The sequence below is a fragment of the Mauremys reevesii genome, linkage group 5 (assembly GCF_016161935.1).
Source record: "Mauremys reevesii isolate NIE-2019 linkage group 5, ASM1616193v1, whole genome shotgun sequence".
NCBI classification, from domain to species: Eukaryota; Metazoa; Chordata; order Testudines; family Geoemydidae; genus Mauremys; species Mauremys reevesii.
In genome coordinates this window covers 136,978,753-136,998,179 of record NC_052627.1, presented here as the reverse complement: position 1 = coordinate 136,998,179, position 19,427 = coordinate 136,978,753, and the positions used below count along the sequence as shown (strand labels likewise).

Genomic DNA, 19,427 nt, shown 5'->3' with positions numbered 1-19,427 from the left:
GAGTAAATTGTACCAAAGGTGAGAAGGCAGAGCACGGTTCTACTCTGCTGCATAGCTCAGGCTTGATAATGACCCGAAGACCCACAGGAAGAACCGTCAAGCTGGACCTGACCCCGAGGGGACTCGACCTCAGGTGTCGGGTTGGGGCAGGCGTGGAAATGACTGGGGATGCTTGGATCAAAGCAGAGCGGGGATGGGCGCTGGGGCATGACTTGGCAGGGTTGGGGCCATGGCAAATAGTCCTTTGTTTACAGGGGCTGGCGGAGGCAGCCCTGCCAAGGGAGGGAGTGGTTTGTTCGCACCAGCTGCTTCCTGCCTTGATAGACACTCAGCTGCCAGGGGAGCAGTGTGGCCAGCTGGGACACTGCACCAGGCACCTCCTGCCCTGCCCCGCACCCTGCCCTGCCCTGCCCGGAGTACCTCATGGGGCCTGCTGCAGCATTTCAGGAAATCCAAAGAGGTGGGCTCTGCAGGTGAGTACTTCCACCCCACCACCCGACCCACTCTGTGCCCAGAGCCTTGCTGCTGGGCTGGGCAGGAGGTAGCAGCAGATGGAGGGGAGGGGGCTGCCCTGTGGCTGCAGGACAATGGGGCCATCCCACTGCCTGGGGGGGCGGATGGCTGTGGCAGGGCTGGGGTGTGGGCATGGGTGGCCCACGGCTCCTGGGGGCAGGGTGGTGGGTCAGGCAGGTTTGGGAAAGGCAGAAGGAGGTGGGTCTATTTGCAGCACCCCAGCTGTGCTGCTCTGCTGGCTCCGGCTCCCGCTGCTCTGAGCCTGACCTTGCCACCCGGCGAGACGTGGCTACAAGGGCCAGGTTCAGGTTGGATGTGAAAACAACTCAGCGCTCTGGGGCCAGGTTCAGAGCTAGTCGCGTTGGGGTTGGGCTTTAAAATGAGCCCTGAGCAGACCAAGAATTCAAGTCTATCAAGTCTATTTTGGTCCTTAAATTGCATTTGAGGAAACTAGCTGAGTGTAGCTGCCCGGAGGCCATAGATTGTCTGTTGCTCTACTGGAAGTTGCTCTGTTTTCTCTGAGCCAGATGGTGCCGGGCTTTATTAGCCGTCTCCCCAATCAGGCCCGGGGGGAAACCTTCTCCTGGGTTGCCATCTGTCCAGCCAGATGCACCCCTAATACTGCGGTTTTCCCCACTCCCTGTCTTTGCCTGCCTCTCCTCATTTGCCTGTCGTTCCTTAAAACACCTGGGTCCATTGCTTCCCTATCAGTCTGTCCACTCCTTTTTCCTCTCCTTGGCTTAGCCGTCTGGCTGCCTGCAAAGTGGCCCGGGGTTAGATTCTGGCCTGAGGAGTCAGGATTCCTGGGTCTGTTCCCACCTCTGCTCCCAGCACCACGTACGTTACTCCTCGCACCTCACCCTGCTTCACAAAGTGTCGTCGCCATTTTACGGTTAGGGAAACTGAGGCACGGAGCTGGGCTGTCAGAGCTAGGACTAGAACGCCCAGTCCCGTGCTAAGCCAGTAGACGGAGCCTGATCCTGAGATGCGCTAGTTATTCGCGGTTCCCTTGGACTTCAGCAGGAGTTGCGGGTGCCCAGCCCGTCTCAGGATCATCGGGGTAACTCCTACGTGTGACTGATACACAGTCTGACTTGCCAGGGCCACTCCCTCAGACTCGAATGGGGATGGCCGAGTGGCTAATCGCTGTGTCTTGCTGATTGCTGGTGTCCACCATCTAGCACGCCAGGTCTTGGGCATTTACTGCAATGCCCATATTACATCATCATCTCTTCGGAGCAAGGACCCAGCAGGCATTCGAGGCATGTGGCATGGGTGAAAATACTACAGCATTGTGGGTAATGGCGCAGAATTCCAGATGGGTGCGTTGTGTGTAATGGAGCGGAGAGCTGGTGAGAGAGCTCCGTAGTTCCTGGCTGTGATCACATGACATGGGTCAGCGTTATGACATATTACATCCCTGTCTATCAGCGGTTGGGCTGTCTTTGTGTTCGTGGTGTGTGTTGGTTTTGGCATGGCTCTGGAATCTCTCAGGGGGATGATTTGCTCCCTTAACACGTCCCTGTCGGTTTAAATGCTGCATCCCAAATGGTAAGAATCTCTCTTGCGTCCTGTTCCTGAGACAAATTGTGCACCTGTTTGATTGTCTGCAGTTGCAGAGTGCTCTTCAGCTCCAGCGCACGTGGGACTTCCGGTTCCACTGGTTCAAACTCTTAACGATGGCACCCCTCACGTGCCAGTGCGGTGACTGAGTGTGCGCAGACAGTGGGTATTTGCCTGAACCTTATTTTCACACACGCTAACAGAAATTGGGCATGCACTTGGGCACGCCGTTTTCCCACATGCAGGTTCCCACTCCACTTTGAAGATTGGGATGTTGATCTTCATTGTAAAGGTGACCCTGACAGTCCAGGGGCTGAGAGAGCTGATCCTTGGGGCTAACGCCAAGTGTACAGAGCAGATTAGCCGTAGGGCTTGCAGTTCTTCCACCCAACCCTATATCCCAACCAGTGAGCTGCCCCAGGTGCCCTGGGGGAAATGGGCTCCATTACAGAGCTCTGAGACATCTGCATGGGGTGATGAACGGGTGGGGCCATCCCCGTTTGTGGCCTCTGCTTATTTTCACTCAGGCCTAGTGCAGCGGGAGAAAGAAACGCAGGGTGTGAAGGGCGAGGAGCAGTGTGGAGAAACGGTGCTGAGCCCTGGCTCTGCCAGCTGCTGCCAGGTGAAGGGAGCGTTGAGGGTAGGGCTGCCACCCATCCAGATTTTACCCGGGCACTCCGGGTTTTGGCTTCTGTGTCTGGGGGCCATTTAAGGTTGCCAGGTGCCCAGTTTTTGACCAGAAAGTCTGCCTGAAAAAGGGACCTGGCAACCCTAAAATGGCACCTGACCCAGAAGTCCGGTTACCGCAGGTCGGGGGGAGGTGCTGGTCATTAACCCGTGCCAGTCCCTGCTCAGCTGGGGCCGCCTCCTACCTGCAGGCAGGCTCCTCAAGACAATCCAGCGAGTGACAGGGATGGGTCCTCAGGGGTAGAGGTGGGGCAGGGGGCGGGGCAGGGGCGGGGCCTTGGGGGTCCAGTTCCCAGCAGTTGGAAAGGCAGCAACCCTGGTCGAAGGGGGCTACCCCAGCAGCAGTGGCTGGAGGGGGATCCCTGCAGAGACAGGCCGTGTGCTAAGGGGCCTTGAGGCATATACAGGAGCAGCAGCTCCTGCACCTTTCTCAACCCGAACCTCCCCCTCTCCCCCCAGGCAGGGGCCGTGTGGCTGCAGAGCACCCAGCACAGTGCGACCCGGATCCAGATTGGAGTCTCCGGGTGCTGCTGCAGCTCAGACCCTAAACGAGGGCAGCGTGTGCTCCCTTAGCAGTTGCAGCATGTCCGGGCCCCGGCTCTGCACCCCCTTGAGCACAGCAGGGGCTCAAAGCACCTTTCGCCTAGGGCTGAGCAGGCCCTGCGAGTGTCTCCCTTTTAGTCACACTGGCGAAGCGCATGCGGTGTCCACAGCAGATAAAAGCCCACTAGTGCTGCCAGCCGGAGGAGTTGCTCCTTCAGCTCGAGCAGGCTGCCCAGCGGTGCTGAAGGGCCGTGGTCCGAACCCCACTGAGGACCCCGGGCCGGGTTGTTACACTTGCTCGATACAGTGGGATTCAGCACCGGCGAGTCCCACCTACAGCGATCGCTCAGCTCAGGCTCCGGTGTGAATTCCCCGAAGCCGTTTCCTGTTGCAATTCCTCGCCTCCCCATGGCTGCTCGTGGGGCCTTGGGTTAGAGGAGTGGGTGGGTTGTCAGCTCTGACTGGCTTTGCTGTCAAAGACGGCGAATCTAGTCACCTCCCTGGCTCTCCTGGTTAGAGATGGTTCATGCCACCGGCTCTGCCTCAGCACAGACGCACCTAGCAGAGGTCGCTCGGTCCATCAGGCGTCTGGGAAATGTTACCTGCTCTCCTCGGATGGATTAAAGCCCCAGATCTGTGCAGATCAGCCCCGGGTCCCCAGCCCCGCACGGACGGCTGCGCTGAGGCGCTGCGAGCCGAACCGTCAGCTTGCTGGGGGGAATGGCCTCCTGGCACGGGCCACTGTTCATGGCAGGGCTGCTGGGCAGGGGCGCAGTAGAGGGACGCTTCCCAAGCCTGGCTGCAGGGAGCAAAGTGAGCATCTCCCTGCCCAGAGCTTGGCATCGCTGCAAAGCTCCCGCGCTCCGGGATGGACGGGACCGATCCGAAGCACCGGCTGGTGCTCGGTAGCGCTCTAGAGCAGGTGTTTCCTGAGCACGCTGACTCTCCAGCCCTGGGAAGTGAGGGGGATCTGTAACCGCGCCAACCCTAACCCCTTCCCTGCGTTATCACCTGGCTCCGAGAGAGTGTCCGGGGGCCGGTCGCCAAGGGCTTTACGGGAAAACATCTTTATCCCCATTTCATAGATAGGGAAACTGAGGCACTGGGTGACCTTGGGAAAGTCGCTTCAGCAAGCCAGTGGTAGAGCCCAGGTCTGCTGGGGTCCAGTCCCATGCTCTATCCATTGCCTGCTGGCTGCCCCAGGCACCGTGTGGGAATGGGCGGCTCTGTCCGAGGGCTGTACAGCCCTGTCGCAAGGCGGGGCTAGGTGCGTATGGACTGGGGGGGATGTTGAGGCACCCAGAGGTGGCGCTGCCGTGACCAATGGCAAGGTCAGGAGTGGGCCAGATCTCCCAGCTCTAACCCCTGCACGACGCTGCCTTCCAGGGGCTTGGCTATTGACTCTTGGCTTTAATTCCTTCTCCATTCCAGGCTACAGCGTTAAGTGCGAGTACACCGCGCACAAAGAAGGGGTCCTGAAAGAAGAGATGATGCTGTCCAGCGAGACCCACGATGGTGCCTGCGTCAAAGTGGTCGTTCAAGCCCGGGTAATGGGTAGGTATCCCTCTAAACTGCGCTGGAAACGGGATCCGGAGCCTTTCACTGCGCGGGCCGCCTAGAATCCAGCCCTGGTGAGTGACTGCAGCCTGATCAGCGGCTGCGGCCCGCTCCTAGGGGCTTTAGGACGCAGCGGGCAAGGTGTTTCCAGTAGAGAGATCAGCCAGAGCACTGGGAAGATCTCCCCTGGAATCCTGTGCACAATTCTGGTTACCCATGTTCCAGAAAGAGGCATTTGGATTGGCACGGGGCAGAGGAGGGCTGCTAGGGTGGCCCGGGGAATGGAGGGCCTGTCTTAGGACAGCACGCTGGAAAAGCTTGGCAAAACGCAGGCTGAGAGGGGATCTGATTGCGCTGTAAATCCCCTGGGGGCAGGGAAACATGGAGGGAGAAGAGCTAGTGAAGCTAAGGGACAGTGGTGGCCCAAGAGCCAATGGGGAGAAACTGGCCAGGAGTAAATTCAGGCTGGCAATGCAAAGAGTGTGGGGAACACGCGGTGGGGCTGGGGGAGGGATTAATGCACGGTCAGAGCAGTGGCAGCGGGCGAGGGGGAGATACAGTCTCACTAGTTTGAAGATGGAGCTTGCTTGGCATGTGATCGGGCTGGTGTGTGGGATTGCCTGTGAGAGAAGGGGCCGGGCTTGGTGACCCAGCAGGCCCCCCCCAGGTGATCTGGGTTTGGCTGTGGATGTTTCATAGGTCTGCTGGCTCCAGGGCCGCAGAGCGAAGTTGCTTCGCAAGCAGGGCGATGACCCCAGGGAGCTGCCCCCCCCGGCTGGGTAAGAGGGCGTCAGGGGCCGAGTCTCCCACTTTCAGCCGTGCTCACGGGGCAGGTGTGTGGGTGGAGACGCTGCCCAGCCCCTTCGTGGCGTTTGCAACCGTCCCTTCTGACTCCCCTCCTGAGGAGAGAGCTGGGATGGAGCTCGGCTGTTCTCAGTGGTGGCAGATGACAGAACAAGGAGCAATGGTCTCAAGTTGCAGTGGGGGAGGTTTAGGTTGGATATTAGGAAACCCTATTTCACTAGGAGGGTGGTGAAGCACTGGAAGGGTTCCCGAGGGAGGAGGTGGAATCTCCTTCCTTAGAGGTTTTTAAGGCCTGGCTTGACAAAGCCCTGGCTGGCAGGGATTTGGAGCAATCTAATTTTTGAATTGCTCCACTCCGGCTCCAGGCAAAAACCTGTGGGTCCGTGCTCCAGCTCCAGCTCCGTGCTCCGCCCCAAAGCCCTGCTGGCTGGGATGATTTAGTTGGTGTTGGTCCTGCTTTGAGCAGGGGACTGGACTAGATACCTCCTGAGGTCCCTTCCAACCCTGAGATTCTTTGAACTGTTTGAGGTAAGTTGCTGTAAGTTGTTTCCCATTAAGCAGACCCCGTCTCCTGCCTACCTCCTAGCTGGTACAGTGCAGGGGGAGCCCCATGGGTTCAGGGAGTCCCCTAACTAATATGCAGAGTCTGTTGGTGTTTCTGTCCAGAAAGGGCTACCCCTTGATTCACAGATTCCAAGGCTGATGGCCTAGTCCGACTCCCTACATAACACAGGCCAGAGATCTGCCCTTCCTGCAGCTCCCTGCGGGCACTGACTCTCATGTCGTCTGCTGTTGCTGTGCCCAGGTCTACGCTAGCGGGGGTGGTCGACCTAGGATACGCTGACTTCAGCTACGCCATTCGTGTAACTGAAGTCGGCGTATCTTAGGTCCACTTGCCTGGCCATGAGGACGGCGGCGAGTCAACCGCTGCTGCTCCCCCGTCAACTCTGCTTCCGCCTCTCGCGAGCTGGAGTTCTGGAGTCGACGGGGAGCGCGGTCGGGGATTGATTTTATCGCATCTACACTAGACACGATAAATCGACCCCCAATAGATTGATCACTACCCGCCTGCCCTGTGTGTCGCATTCAACCTGAGCCGGCAGCACCCCGCTGACTCGGCCAGTGGCTGGGTGGAATCGCTTTTGGCTCGTCATGTGGCAGCGTTTTTGTTCCCCACCCGCACGGGCTGCTGGGGCGGGTCCGTGTCCTCCCATAAGTGAAACTGATCGGCCCGGCTATGCTGTCCAAGCTGAGCAATATGCAGAAAGCAGACTAAGGCACCGATCTTGCAAACACAGGCATGACTCCAAGCCCGTTACGCAGCCCTGATGCGGCTGAAGCACGTGCTGAAGGGTTTGCGGGATGGAGGCCTGGATTTTAAAAGATTCTTTCCCCTGATGTTACTAATCTCCCCGTTATTATTAGTAACACCACTTGGAGACACAGAACTTGTTTCCAGGCTGATGTTTAACCTGACCGTGCCCCCTTAATTCCCTGAGCTTCTTATCAGCCCCGCTGCGGCGTAAGGGGTGATTCATCCCAGCAGAGCTCGGACATGCTGGCGGCGTTCCACCGACCCTGATGATAAAAAAAAAATTGCTGAGAAATTAGGCTTGAAGGACGGCAGTGGACAAAACAGCTTTTCAAGCTTGAGACCGAAATCCCCTGGCACCCGCAACTGACATTTGGCATCACAGCCGACGCTGCCTGGCAACGGAGTGATAACCGTCTCGGATGGGGAGAGAGAGAATGAGGAGCCAGGACATTTAAGGCCTGATCCAAAGCCTCGGGCAGTCAACGTGCAGCTCCGCTGACTTCAGTGGCCTTTGGCTCAGCTCCTTACAATGGCTCAGCAAGGCAGGGCTTGTTGTGCCTCTGGTTGCTCTCAGCTGGCTCGGGAACAGCTGGATCTGTACCTCTTCCTGGAAGGCAGCGCTTGCGTCTGCGAGTGATAAGGCGCTGCCGTTGCTTGGGGCACGGGCACCCAGTCCAATTTAGATCTACAGTGAGAAGAGCTGCAGAAGTTTCAGTTGAAACGGCCGGCTTCCAGCGCAGACGCAGCCCTGCGTCATGCAACTCCTCGCTGCAGCGTTCGATGGGCCACGACGTCTCTGCCGTTCCCTGGCAGATCAAAATGGGCGGCTCTGCCCAGGCAATGCAGCAAAAGTGGGGTTGGCAGAGCTCTTGGGCAGGAGCTGATGGAGATGAACTGGGGCTGCTTAAAATGGCCTCCCCCAGCCTCTCAAAGAGCGGAGGTAATAGCCGTAGGATCAGCACGTGGGAGGCCCAGGCAAGTGTGTAGACCAAAGCCCGCAGTGACTTAAATGGAGGTGTGTATTATACCTGCGGGTTAAGCAGACACCCAGACACACTCAGGCTGAGCGTGTGCTGTGATTGTAATCACAGGCCCTGTTGGCATCTCGGTGAACTGGTGTGAATCCGGAGTAACTCGGGAGTGGCAGGCTGGGTTTACACCAGTGTGACGGAGATCGGGGTCTGACCTGATCAGAGGGCAAGGAATGACACTTGGCATTCAATGAGCGTAGCTCAGATGCTGAGGGAGTGAAGAGCTGCTGCATTCTCTGAGAGTCGCTCCCTGTACCAGACCTGTGGCTTAAGTCATAGAATATCAGGGTTGGAAGGGACCTCAGGAGGTATCTAGTCCAACCCCCTGCTCAAAGCAGGGCCAATCCCCAACTAAATCATCCCAGCCAGGGCTTTGTCAAGTCTGACCTTAAAAACCTCTAAGGAAGGAGATTCCACCACCTCCCTAGATAACCCATTCCAGTGCTTCACCACCCTCCTAGTGAAATAGTGTTTCCTAATATCCAACCTAGACCTCCCCCACTGCAACTTGAGATCATTGCTCCTTGTTCTGTCATCTGCCACCACTGAGAACAGCCGAGCTCCATCCTCTTTGGAACCCCCTTTCAGGTAGCTGAAGGCAGCTATCAAATCCCCCCTCATTCTTCTCTTCTGCAGACTAAACAATCCCAGTTCCCTCAGCCTCTCCTCATAAGTCATGTGCTCCAGCCCCCTCATCATTTTTGTTGCCCTCCGCTGGACTCTTTCCAGTTTTTCCACATCCTTCTTGTAGTGTGGGGCCCAAAACTGGACACAGTACTGCAGATGAGGCCTCACCAATGTTGAATAGAGGGGAATGATCACGTCCCTTGATCTGCTGGCAATGCCCCTACTTATACAGCCCAAAATGCCGTTAGCCTTCTTGGCAACAAGGGCACACTGCTGACTCATATCCAGCTTCTCGTCCACTGTAACCCCTAAGTCCTTTTCTGCAGAACTGCTGCCTAGCCACTCGGTCCCCAGCCTGTAACAGTGAACGGGATTCTTCCATCCTAAGTGCAGGACTCTGCACTTGTCCTTGTTGAACCTCATCAGGTGTCTTTTGGCCCAGTCCTCTAATGTGTCTAGGTCCCTCTGTATCCTATCCCTACCCTCCAGCGAATCTACCACGCCTCCCAGTGTTGTGTCATCTGCAAACTTGCTGAGGGTGCAGTCCACACCATCCTCCAGATCATTAATGAATCCCAAACTGAATTTGGTGCTAAAAAAATACTGGACTCCACTCAGAACTCAAACTTACCTATGACACAGGAGTGACAGTGTGATCCAGTCGACAGAAAACCAGGAGTCAGTAGACCTGGGATTTGTCCCTGGCTGTGCCACTGGTGCACTGGCACTGCAGGAAACCTTCCCGTGCCTCAGTTTCCCCATTTGGAAGGTGGGGAATGGACTTACCCGCTTGTCTTTTTCCAACAAGAGGAGAACTTGTTCAGCCATCTGTGCCCACCACAGCCAGTCGTTTCCTCTTCAGCGAATGGGACGTGCCCGGAGACCACGGTGATGGGTGCCCATAAGGAGAGGGACGAGTAGTTAGTGTTAGGCAGGCTCTAGGATCCGTGAGGCCCTAGCAGCCCCCTCAGATGGGGTTTTCCAAATCTGTCTCAACTCCTTGCTGCCACCTGCTGGCTCTGTAGAGGATTCATCCTTCGCTCTCTCCCGGGTTTAATTAACCCTTAACCGCATTACGATACGCAGCAGGGCGGCTTTGGAGCTGATTCTGTATAATCTCTCCTTTCCCTTGGAATAATTACCCGGCTTTGGGCACATCCTATTAACGGGCCCGACGCTGCCTGTCACATCCTCCGCGTCTGCTGCTGCTGCGAAACCCCATGTGAGCTTCTGAGGCTCTGTAACCACTGCTGGACGCCTCCCTTATATTCTGAGGGGTGGATCCCGTTCAGTAGCCCCAGGGCTGCTAGCTGGGCGAAACTCTGGATCCCCTCTCTGTGGCAGTGCCTGTGCTGGGATCAGTGCGTCGTCCGAGGCCAGCGGGGTGCAAGCGGCTGGGCACCAGCTCCCCGTGAGACGCTGTACGCCCTTGGCAGCGGTCTTGCCCCTGGACTTGCCGAACGGCGAGCGACGGGGCTGCCTGTCTGGCGGGGGTAGTAACCTCCCTGCCCGTGTCACGCGTGCAGGAATGCAGCTCTTCTGTGGGCTCGTTAGCAGCCCATGGAATTTGCAAAGATGAATTCAGTTAGCGGAGCGCAGCCTCCAAAATGCAGTTTATTTAGGTCATCTGCCCGGGGACCCGAGTCTGGCATCGCGGTGGGGCAGAGGAGGGCTGACTTTCCTCCCCCATCCCACGGGAGCTGTTCTTGGGGCCCCTCGCAGTGACTGGGAAGGGCTGGGGTCAGGGGATTCCCAGAACGCTGGGTCTTACCCCACAGGCTGGAGCCCCCGCTCACCCATGGGGGAGGGTTGGGTGGCAGCATGGGGGGGGTGGGGGTGTGCTGCTGTGGTGCCTGGGAAGCAATGGAAGGTGGTTCTGGTTTGGGGGTCCCTGCAGCAGATACGCCGCCCGCTAGGGAGGGCTCCTGAAGGAGAAAATAAGGCTGTGGAGGGAGACCGGCAAGGTCCTTGCCTAAGCCTGTGTCCCAGCTATGCCAGGCTCTGCTCTGAATGACATCGGCTGCAGTGACTCCCTTTGCTGCAGCATCAATGAGATCGGGCCCCGAGGCGCCGGCCCAGGGTCCCCAAGGAACCTCTCCCGGGCTAGTGGCTTTATAGCACAAGGAGACCATGGCCCCGATTCAGCAAAGGATTTAAGCACGTGCTTAAAGTTAAGTACGTGCTTTGTGGAATCAGGGCTGGACAATTCTAAGGAGCCAGGTTGGAGGTTCCCTTGCAGAGGGTCCAATATGAAGCCATTCTTCACAAGCATCAGCCCTCGAAATAACATCCTGCCTCTGTTAACATCACACTGCGCAGGAAATTTGTTTTCTCCGGCGCCTGCGAGCGAATGGAGTTAATGAACTGGAGATTAAGCTGAAGCAAGGTGAGGGGGCCATTAACAGTGATAGCAAAGCAGCCTGCCCCCTTGCCCGGCAGATGGAAGCAAAGATTGAGCAGCAGAGTCACTGAAATGTGGTTTTTAATAAAACTTCAAAACTGCAATAAAAGCCCCAGGAAAACTGGAGTCCTGCAGTGGTTCGGAGCTGATTTTGCTGCAGGGCAGTGACTGGCCGTCCTGCGATTCCTGGCACAGTCAGGAAGGAGGTTGGTGTGGGGAGCAGAGAATTGCGGGGTGGGCGGGAAGGTTCACAGAAGCACAGAGATGGACCTAACCCAAACCAACCTGTCTGCTGACCAGTTTTGCCTTCTGAAGGTCAAAAATGGACTTTTCCTCCTAGAACAGCTCCCCTGGTGGCTGGGCTAGGAACTGGGACAGCCCCCAGGAGACAAGCCAGTCACCCGAGGGATAATTTTACTTTTTGGGGTGTATTCTAAGTACAAGGGAGACTGATTTAAATCCAGGTGCTTTAAATCACCAATGGGAAAGCCTGGATTTAAATAATCGATTTTAATCAACTTTTCCATTGGTACTTCAGTTATTTTCTAAAGACAGGTGCATTCTCATTGCTTGATACAACCATTAAAACATCTTCATTTACACTAAAGAGAATCTTTACACTAGACTGGTAGCTTTTTGCTACCTGGGATGGTGCACTGTAACTAGTTAAGCAATTACTGTATATAGCTTAATATTTTCAGATTCGTGTTCATTCACTGCACATTTTTAGTACGTTAGAAAATGGTGGACGGCATGTTGCTCATTTACTAGCAATGGCCATGATTTGTGTCAAGCTGCATTGGAATGGTAACTGGACTTCAAATAAACCCAGACCAGCCTATAAAATGTATTGTTACTAAACAAAACAAGCCCTGAGTGCAGTACAGAAGCTATTGTGCCAGATTTGTAGAGCTTGACCTGAATAATAATAAATAATAATTGGAGATATACCAATCTCCAAGAGCGACCTTGAAAGGTCATGGAGTCCAGCCCCCTGCCTTCACTAGCAGGACCACTTTTTGCCCCAGATCCCTAAGTGCCCCCCTCAAGGATTGAACTCACAACCCTGGGTTTAGCAGGCCAATGCTCAAACCACTGAGCTATCCCTTCCCCCCGGGAGGAAGTTATATGTTTCCCCCTGATTCTTTATATAGAAAAGCAGCCTTTAACTCTCAGTTTTTGATAGAGGTTCATGGATTCAGCATTTATATTTTGTAGTTAAATATGTTAAGATATTATAATAAACTTAGGCCCTTGACATATTTTGTGTTAAGTTCAGATTTCATTTTAAATATGTGTATTTTTAAAAAGAAAAACTTCTTATAATTTAAATAACATAAAAAATGTCAAATTTAAAGCAAACCCTCCCTAATTTTCCCCCTCCCCGAATCATTGTTTTTTATCCACCCTGTCTAAACGTGGGGTGGGAATTAGCCAGTGTGTCCTGGGAGTTGGTGTCCCGTGAAAGGCTTAGTTGGCCAACCCAGTCAGGTTGTTTGGGGAATAAGGGCCCGTTTGTCTGTCTGTTCAAACATGCATGTGCAAAAACGCATTCTCAATTGCATGCCTCGTGTGTGTGCAGCTACTATGGAGATAACACCTAGCTCAGATCAGCTGTAGAATTCAAAGCGCCTGAGGTCAGTAGCATCATCCCCATTTTACAGATGGGGAAAGAGAGGCAAAGTGACTTGCCCAAGGTCAGCCAGCAAACCAGAGGCAGAGCCAGGAATAGAGCCCGGGTCTCCTGAGCTGTGGTCCAGCGTCCACACTGGCTCTTGATCGCAGGTTGAAATGACTTTTTCTTGTTATAAAAATTGAAAATGTTAAATTGGTCAAATTGAAATGAAACAGTTTGTTCCACCTGAAACTCATTTTTTGGACTTATAAAAATTGCCAGTGAATTGAAACAGCCTCGAGAACGGAGCTTGTTCATAACTGAACAAAAGGTTATGGCTTGGGCCCTACCAAGTTCACATTCCATTTTGGTCAATTTCATGGTCATAACGTTTTAAAAATCGTAAATTTCATGATTTCAGCTATTTCAATCTGAAATTTCACAGTGTTGTAACTGTAGGGGTCCTGACCCAACGCTGAAGGCAGCAGTGCAGAAGTAAGGGTGGCATGGTATGATATTGCCACCCTTATTTCTGTGCTGCTGCTGGCAGGGTGCTGCCTTCAGAGCTGGGCACCCGGCCAACAGCCGCCGCTCTCTGGCCACCCAGCTCTGAAGGCAGCGCGGAATTAGGGGTGGCAATACCGCGACCCCACTACAATAACATTGTGACACACACACACCCCCGACCCTCTTTTGGGTTGGGACCCCCAATTTGAGAAATGCTGGTCTCCCCCGTGAAATCTGCATAGAACAGGATAAAAGCACACAAAATACCAGATTTCACGTGGGGAGAGACCGGATTTCACAGTCCATGACGCGTTTTTCACGGCTGTGAATTTGGTAGGGTCCTAGTTATGGTGATTCTTTCGAAAGTTTATAGCTGAACATTGACTTAACACAGCTTTGAAACTTTACTATGCAGAAGAAAAATGCTGCTTTCAACCATCTTAATTTAACTAAAACAAGCACAGAAACAATTTCCTTGTCTTGTCAAATCTCTTTTTTTTTTTTAACTTTCCCTTTATTTTTGTAGAAGTTTAACACAGTCCTGTGCTGTACAGTATTTAGGGTTTTTGAGTTCAATCCTTGAGGGGGCCATTTAGGGATTGGGGCAAAAATCTGTCTAGGGCTTGGTCCTGCTTTGAGCAGGGGGTTGGACTAGATACCTCCTGAGGTCCCTTCCAACCCTGATAGGCTATGATCTGTAAAGTCTCTGCTGCTGCCTGATTGCGTACTTCTGGTTCCAAACGAGGTGTGTGGTTGACAGGTCAGTTCGTAACTCTGGTGTTCATAACTTGGAGTCATTCTTTGCACAACTCTTATCATTCAGTTGTTCACATTGGCACCAAGATCCTTTCACTGAGTTAATGCAGCTGATTTTGGCATGTAAGTTCAGATTATTCCTTCCAGTGCACGTTGCCTTGCATTTATCAGCCTTGCATTTGATCTTCCATTGCGTTTCAGCCGGCCTGGTTCGGTCCTTAGTTTTCTCTGCTCTGTTTCCTAAATAAGGCATGAAGTTTCAATGGTGAGATCATTAACCATGGGCAGGGCCGCCCAGAGGGGGGGGCCAAGTGGGGCAATTTTCCCCGGGCCCCACAGGGGCCCCCACGAGTTTTTCGGGGCCCCTGGAACAGGGTCCTTCACTTGCTCCTGGGGCCCCGGAAAACTCTCGCGGGGCCCGGGCCCCCGGAGCTTCTTCTGCTCCAGGTCTTTGGCGACAATTCGGCGGCGGGGGGTCCTTCCGCCCCGGGACCTGCCGCCGAAGTGCCAGGTCTTCGGCAGCGGGGCCCCCCTGCCACCGAAGACCCCAGGCCCCTTGAATCCTCTGGGCGGCCCTGACCACGGGAACAATTTCCCAAGGGTCATGGTGGATTCTCCATCACTTGCCATTTTTAAATCAGGATGGGATGCTTTTCTAAAAATCTGCTCTAGGAATAATTGTGGGGCAGATCTGTGGTGTGTGTTATTTGGGGGGTCAGACTAAATGATCACGATGGTCCCCCTCTGCCTTGGAATCTGTGAATCTAAATAATATTGTCATTGGTGATATTTGCCATCCTGCTGCCCACCCCATCTTCCACATAACTAGTAGATCCTTTAAGCAGAATCCGAAGTAATTATGAGCTGAGTGAACCCTGATCCAGCCTCTCTCGCAGAGCATAGTAATTTGTGAGCAAATGTGGGATTCTGTATAATTATTTTTTTTGTTGGCTAATTGGAAATGTTAATTAGAATAGGGTTTTAACAGTACTTTGTTACCTCTCTTTACATCTCTCCTTCTGGTAATGTAATTAGCTTTTTAATTTGCTTCTTTGAATCATAGATGTGTAGGACTGGAAGGGACCTCACAAGGTCATCTTGTCCAGTCCCCTGCACTCAAGACAGGACTATAATAACTACACCATCCCTGATAGGTTTTTGTCTAACCTGTTCTTTCAAATTCCAATGATGGAGATTCCACAGCCTCCTGGGGTCAAGTATCAGGGGCAGCCGTGTTAGTCTGTATCCACAAAAACGAGGAGTCCGGTGGCACCTTAAAGACTCACAGATTTATTTGGGCATAAGCTTTCGTGGGTAAAAAACCCACTTCTTCAGATTCATGGAGTGAAAATTACAGATGCAGGCATAAATATATACAATATACCCTCCTGGGCAATTTTTTCCAGTGCTTAACCACCTGGACAGGTAGGAAGTTTTTCCTAGTGTCCTAAACCGCCCTTGCTGCAATTTAAGCCAATTGCTTCTTGTCCTATCTACAGAGGTTAAGGAGAAATTTTTTTTCACCCTCCTCCTTGTAACAACCTTTTATGTACTTCAAAATGATCATGTCCACTCTCAGTCTTCTCTTCTTCAGACTAAACAAACCCAATTTTTTCAATCTTCTCTCATAGCTCATGTTTTCTAGACCTTTCCTCATTTTTGTTGCTCTTCTCCGGACTTTCTCCAGTTTGTCCACATCTTCCCTGAAATGTGGCGCCCAGAACGGGACACAATACTCTAGTTAAAAGAACAGGAGTACTTGTAGCACCTTAGAGACTAACATATTTATTTGAGCGTAAGGTTTTGCTCAAATAAATGTTAGTCTCTAAGGTGCCACCAGTACTCCTGTTCTTTTTGCAGATACAGACTAACACGGCTGCCACCCTGAAACCTGAATACTCTAGATGAGGCCTAATCAGCGTGGAGTAGAAACGGATAATATCTTGTGGATCAACAGTAATTTCTCTGCCATTAAGTTCCTGTGTATGTCTCAGAATTCAGAAGAACCGATCAGATTTAATGATCAAAGATGGTCTCGCCCCTATTTCACACACAACTCTCTCTTATTCACCTCTGCTTCCAAATGCATTATTACTCATTTCGCCCTTACTCATCATTAGTGTTCTGTTGGCAGTGAAATTACATTCAGTATAATTAATTTATCAGAAAGCCATGCAGACTCTGCAATCGTGGTATCTTTCCTTTTTTTTCCCCCTGACCTGGAATGTGACAGAGAGCTTGCAATTTAATATTAATTTGCAATTAGGGAAGTGAGAGGATGTGATCTTTGTCAGTTTTGTTAATTGGAAATTTTAATGGGGAAAAATCTGCGTAAAAGATGAGACTCTCCTAAAATACTCCCTGCAACTGAACTTGTGACATTGCAGAATATTGTGTCTGTACCCTTTTGCTGTATGGTACAAGGAAGATCTGGGAACATGTGTTGTGATTGTTTTGTATGTAAGGTTTGACATTCCTGGTATTTCTAACCATCCTCATTGATGGATAAGTCTTGAGATGATTCAGATGTTGAAGTAGGAGCTATTAAATGAAGGGCCGGATGCCTCAATCTTCACTAGAGATCTTGCCACCCAGGCATGGCTCCGATTCAGGCAGGGACGTAGGCATGTGAGTAAGCCTCATTGACGTCAGTGGAACTACGCACGGGTTTAATATTATAACCCATCCTGAATACCTTCCTGAATCGGCCAGATTGCATTAAACAGGTGTTAATAAAAACTGTTGGAAACAGTCTCAGTAAAAACCACACTCTCCCCACGAATCAGGTTTCACTTGCTCAGTTTCCCAGGTGCCAGTGTAACGCCAACAAACCTGGCGGCGGCAGGTGGGATCAAACCTGGAAGCTCTGAAGCTTTGTGTATGAACCTCTACTCGGTCCACTGCATGAGCTAAAAGACCCCCGGCTCTTAGCCAAGGCTGTAGCAGACTCCTCAGTCTCTGGTCTAGGGGCCACTAGAGGGCGGCAGAGCGCCACCCCAAGCAGGCCTGAGTGACACCCGCATGAAGGATGCTGGGTTTCGAAGGCAGGACACCTGGGTTCTGTCCCTCCTGTGTGACTGGGGGCAAGTCACTCCTCCTCCCCCCACATTTTGTCTCTTTAAACTGTAAACATTTTGGGGCAGGGGTGGGGGCTGTCTCTTGCTAGGTAAAGTGCACAGCACCATGGGGCCTGACAGAGTTACAGATAGTCAGAAACTCCTTGTCCGGAAAGCGACAGAAAGATGCATGTGAACGATACCAGCTGTGCTCTCACTGGAAGGATCTAGATCCCTCCCTCCTGGGAAGATACGATTGGCCCCCAGCATTTCCACGATCCATGCCTAAGCTAGCGTCGCCGGGTATCAGTGAGCATCCGGCGATCTCCGTCCCTGGATTGCTGGGTAAGCAAAGGCCATTCTGTCTTGCAGATCGCCACCACGGCACACCCATGCTGCTGGAGGGGGTCCGGTGCGTCGGGGCGGAGCTGGAGTACGATTCGGAGCAGAGCGAGTGGCACGGGTTCGACTAGCCGCTGAGGACCGCCGCCTCCTTTTAGGTTTTAAATTTAAGCTTGAAATGTAAGAAAAACAAATAGTTCACTGGCTGCAGGATTCTGAACGCTCTAGTTTTGTGGTCACCAATGGAGCTTGTCTTGTGAGGTCTGGGCACTGTGCTTTCACCCCCCTTCCCCTAATAGCAAACCAAACTGTTGTAGGCCACTAGTTGTAAAGGGTTTTATGAAGAGCAGGTGGCGGCTTATGACTCTGGCTCAGAGCTGAGAGCAAAGCCAGGGCCATCACGGATTGGGTCAAGGTTCTCGTCATCTTTTCAGCCTTAAAACTAAACTCTGTGTGCGCGCGCACGGGGCTGTACATGCTGGCATCTGAGTGGATGCCCGACCTCCTGAGCAAGTGTCACCTACTGGGCATCTCTCATATCAGAATAGTATTTCTTATCCTTAAATGTTGGTTATTTTTTCCTTCTCTTCAGTGATCTCATTGTTGCGTGTGACTTTGTCCAAAGTTTCTACAGCTGCCATTTAAAAACTGAACAGCTGATGTTTTCTACCATCTCCAGTGGTGGGGTTGGTAAATACACCGGGTGGGGTGCGGTAGCTTCATATGCTTTGGCTGTTTAGTTTGTGTTTAGTCTCAGGAGTATTTCCAAAAACCAGGCATCTGTTGCCTTCCTGAGATTCAGAAGCAATCCCTTGTTGCAAGCCATACGGTGTCTTGTTCTCTCTTTCTGCTGCTGCTGCGATTTTATTTTATTTTATTTTATTTTATTTTTCATGATCTTTCGTGATGCATGTTTAAACGCTCTGGGCTGGATTCTGATCCCAGTTGCAAATCTGGAATTAACTCCACTTTCCCCCAGTGGGTGACTCCAGATTGATTCCATTGGCTTTCGGGGAGTTCACTCCAAGTTTACACCATTGCTGACTGAGAGCAGAATCTGTCTCGTAAGGGTGCATTCTGCCTTCAGCTGTGCAGATTTAACTCTCTCTAAAAGCAGTAGGGTTGGGTGCATGTACCTGAAGGCAGAATTTTCCCTTTAGGTTGGGTTGTTTGAAGGCATTTAGGAGAGTTGGGGGCTCGGTTCCACTGGGAGTTGGGTGCTTCACCCTCATAGACACCTTTGAAAATCCCAGCCTGAATTTTCATTTCTTAAATGTTGTCTGGTGGTTTTTGTTTTTTAAGACACATGGTACAAGGACCAGGAATAGTGGTTCAGTTCTGAAAGCAACAGAAGGATTTATGTGCCTCTCTCTCTATATGTGTATGTGTGGGGTTTTTAAGTACAAAAAATATCTATATAAAGGAAGAAAATAAACTTCAGTTGAAACAAAACAGAACTTGGTTTGTTTGGAGTAACACTTTCTCCAGCGTGCATTTGTCTTGGAGCTAATTCATGTCTGCACAGTGCGGGGCCTGCTTTCACTAACAGGCTCTCGATTCTTCTCTCTGTTGTATACTGGGGAAAGTCATTTTTTGTAACGTCTTGCAAAATCTTTCTGTTCTAAGTTAGACTCCTTTGTGAGAGCTGCAGCAGGCGCTTCTGCACAGCAGCCTCCAGAGCTTCCCTTCCACTTCCCGGAGGTCTGGATTATTAGTTAATCTTTGGCTAGCCATGGCCTCTTGGAGCCCCAGTCACGGACCCGGATCTCAGTGTGCCAGGCGCTGGACAACCCAGAAGAAAAGCCAGTCCCTGCCCCAAAGAACTCAGTCTAAGTATAAGACAAGAGAGACCTGGTGGAGCCAGACAGGATGTGAGCACAAGGCCAGCAGGACAGTCAGCGGTTGTGCAACACACCAGCTATGTCATGTGTTAAGGTTATTGTTGGCATCACAGCAAATGAGAGTTAAAGAGGGGTTTGTTGGGGGAGGGGGCATTCGTGTTCCCGTTTTCAGAGATGCCGTTCACTTGAGATTCATTCAGAGAGAGAGTTGCTTGAGGGATAGTGGCCAGCTGCTCAGAGTTAGGTACCACAGGGATGGGCTTGCTACG

The 19,427-nt window shown here is 52.3% G+C and overlaps 1 protein-coding gene across 2 annotated transcripts in view; it reads left to right on the top strand.

The window, feature by feature from the left end:
• The window catches only part of C5H20orf27 (chromosome 5 C20orf27 homolog), a 163,992-nt gene extending 145,223 nt beyond the window's left edge, over positions 1 to 18,769 (top strand). For both annotated transcript variants that reach the window (XM_039540921.1, XM_039540920.1), the window contains 2 exons: positions 4,738 to 4,860; positions 17,348 to 18,769. In XM_039540921.1, the coding sequence (XP_039396855.1) occupies positions 4,738 to 4,860; positions 17,348 to 17,448 (224 nt within the window). In that variant the 3' untranslated portion in view covers positions 17,449 to 18,769. The remainder of the gene's footprint in view (positions 1 to 4,737; positions 4,861 to 17,347) is intronic.
• The last annotated feature ends 658 nt before the right edge of the window (positions 18,770 to 19,427 follow it).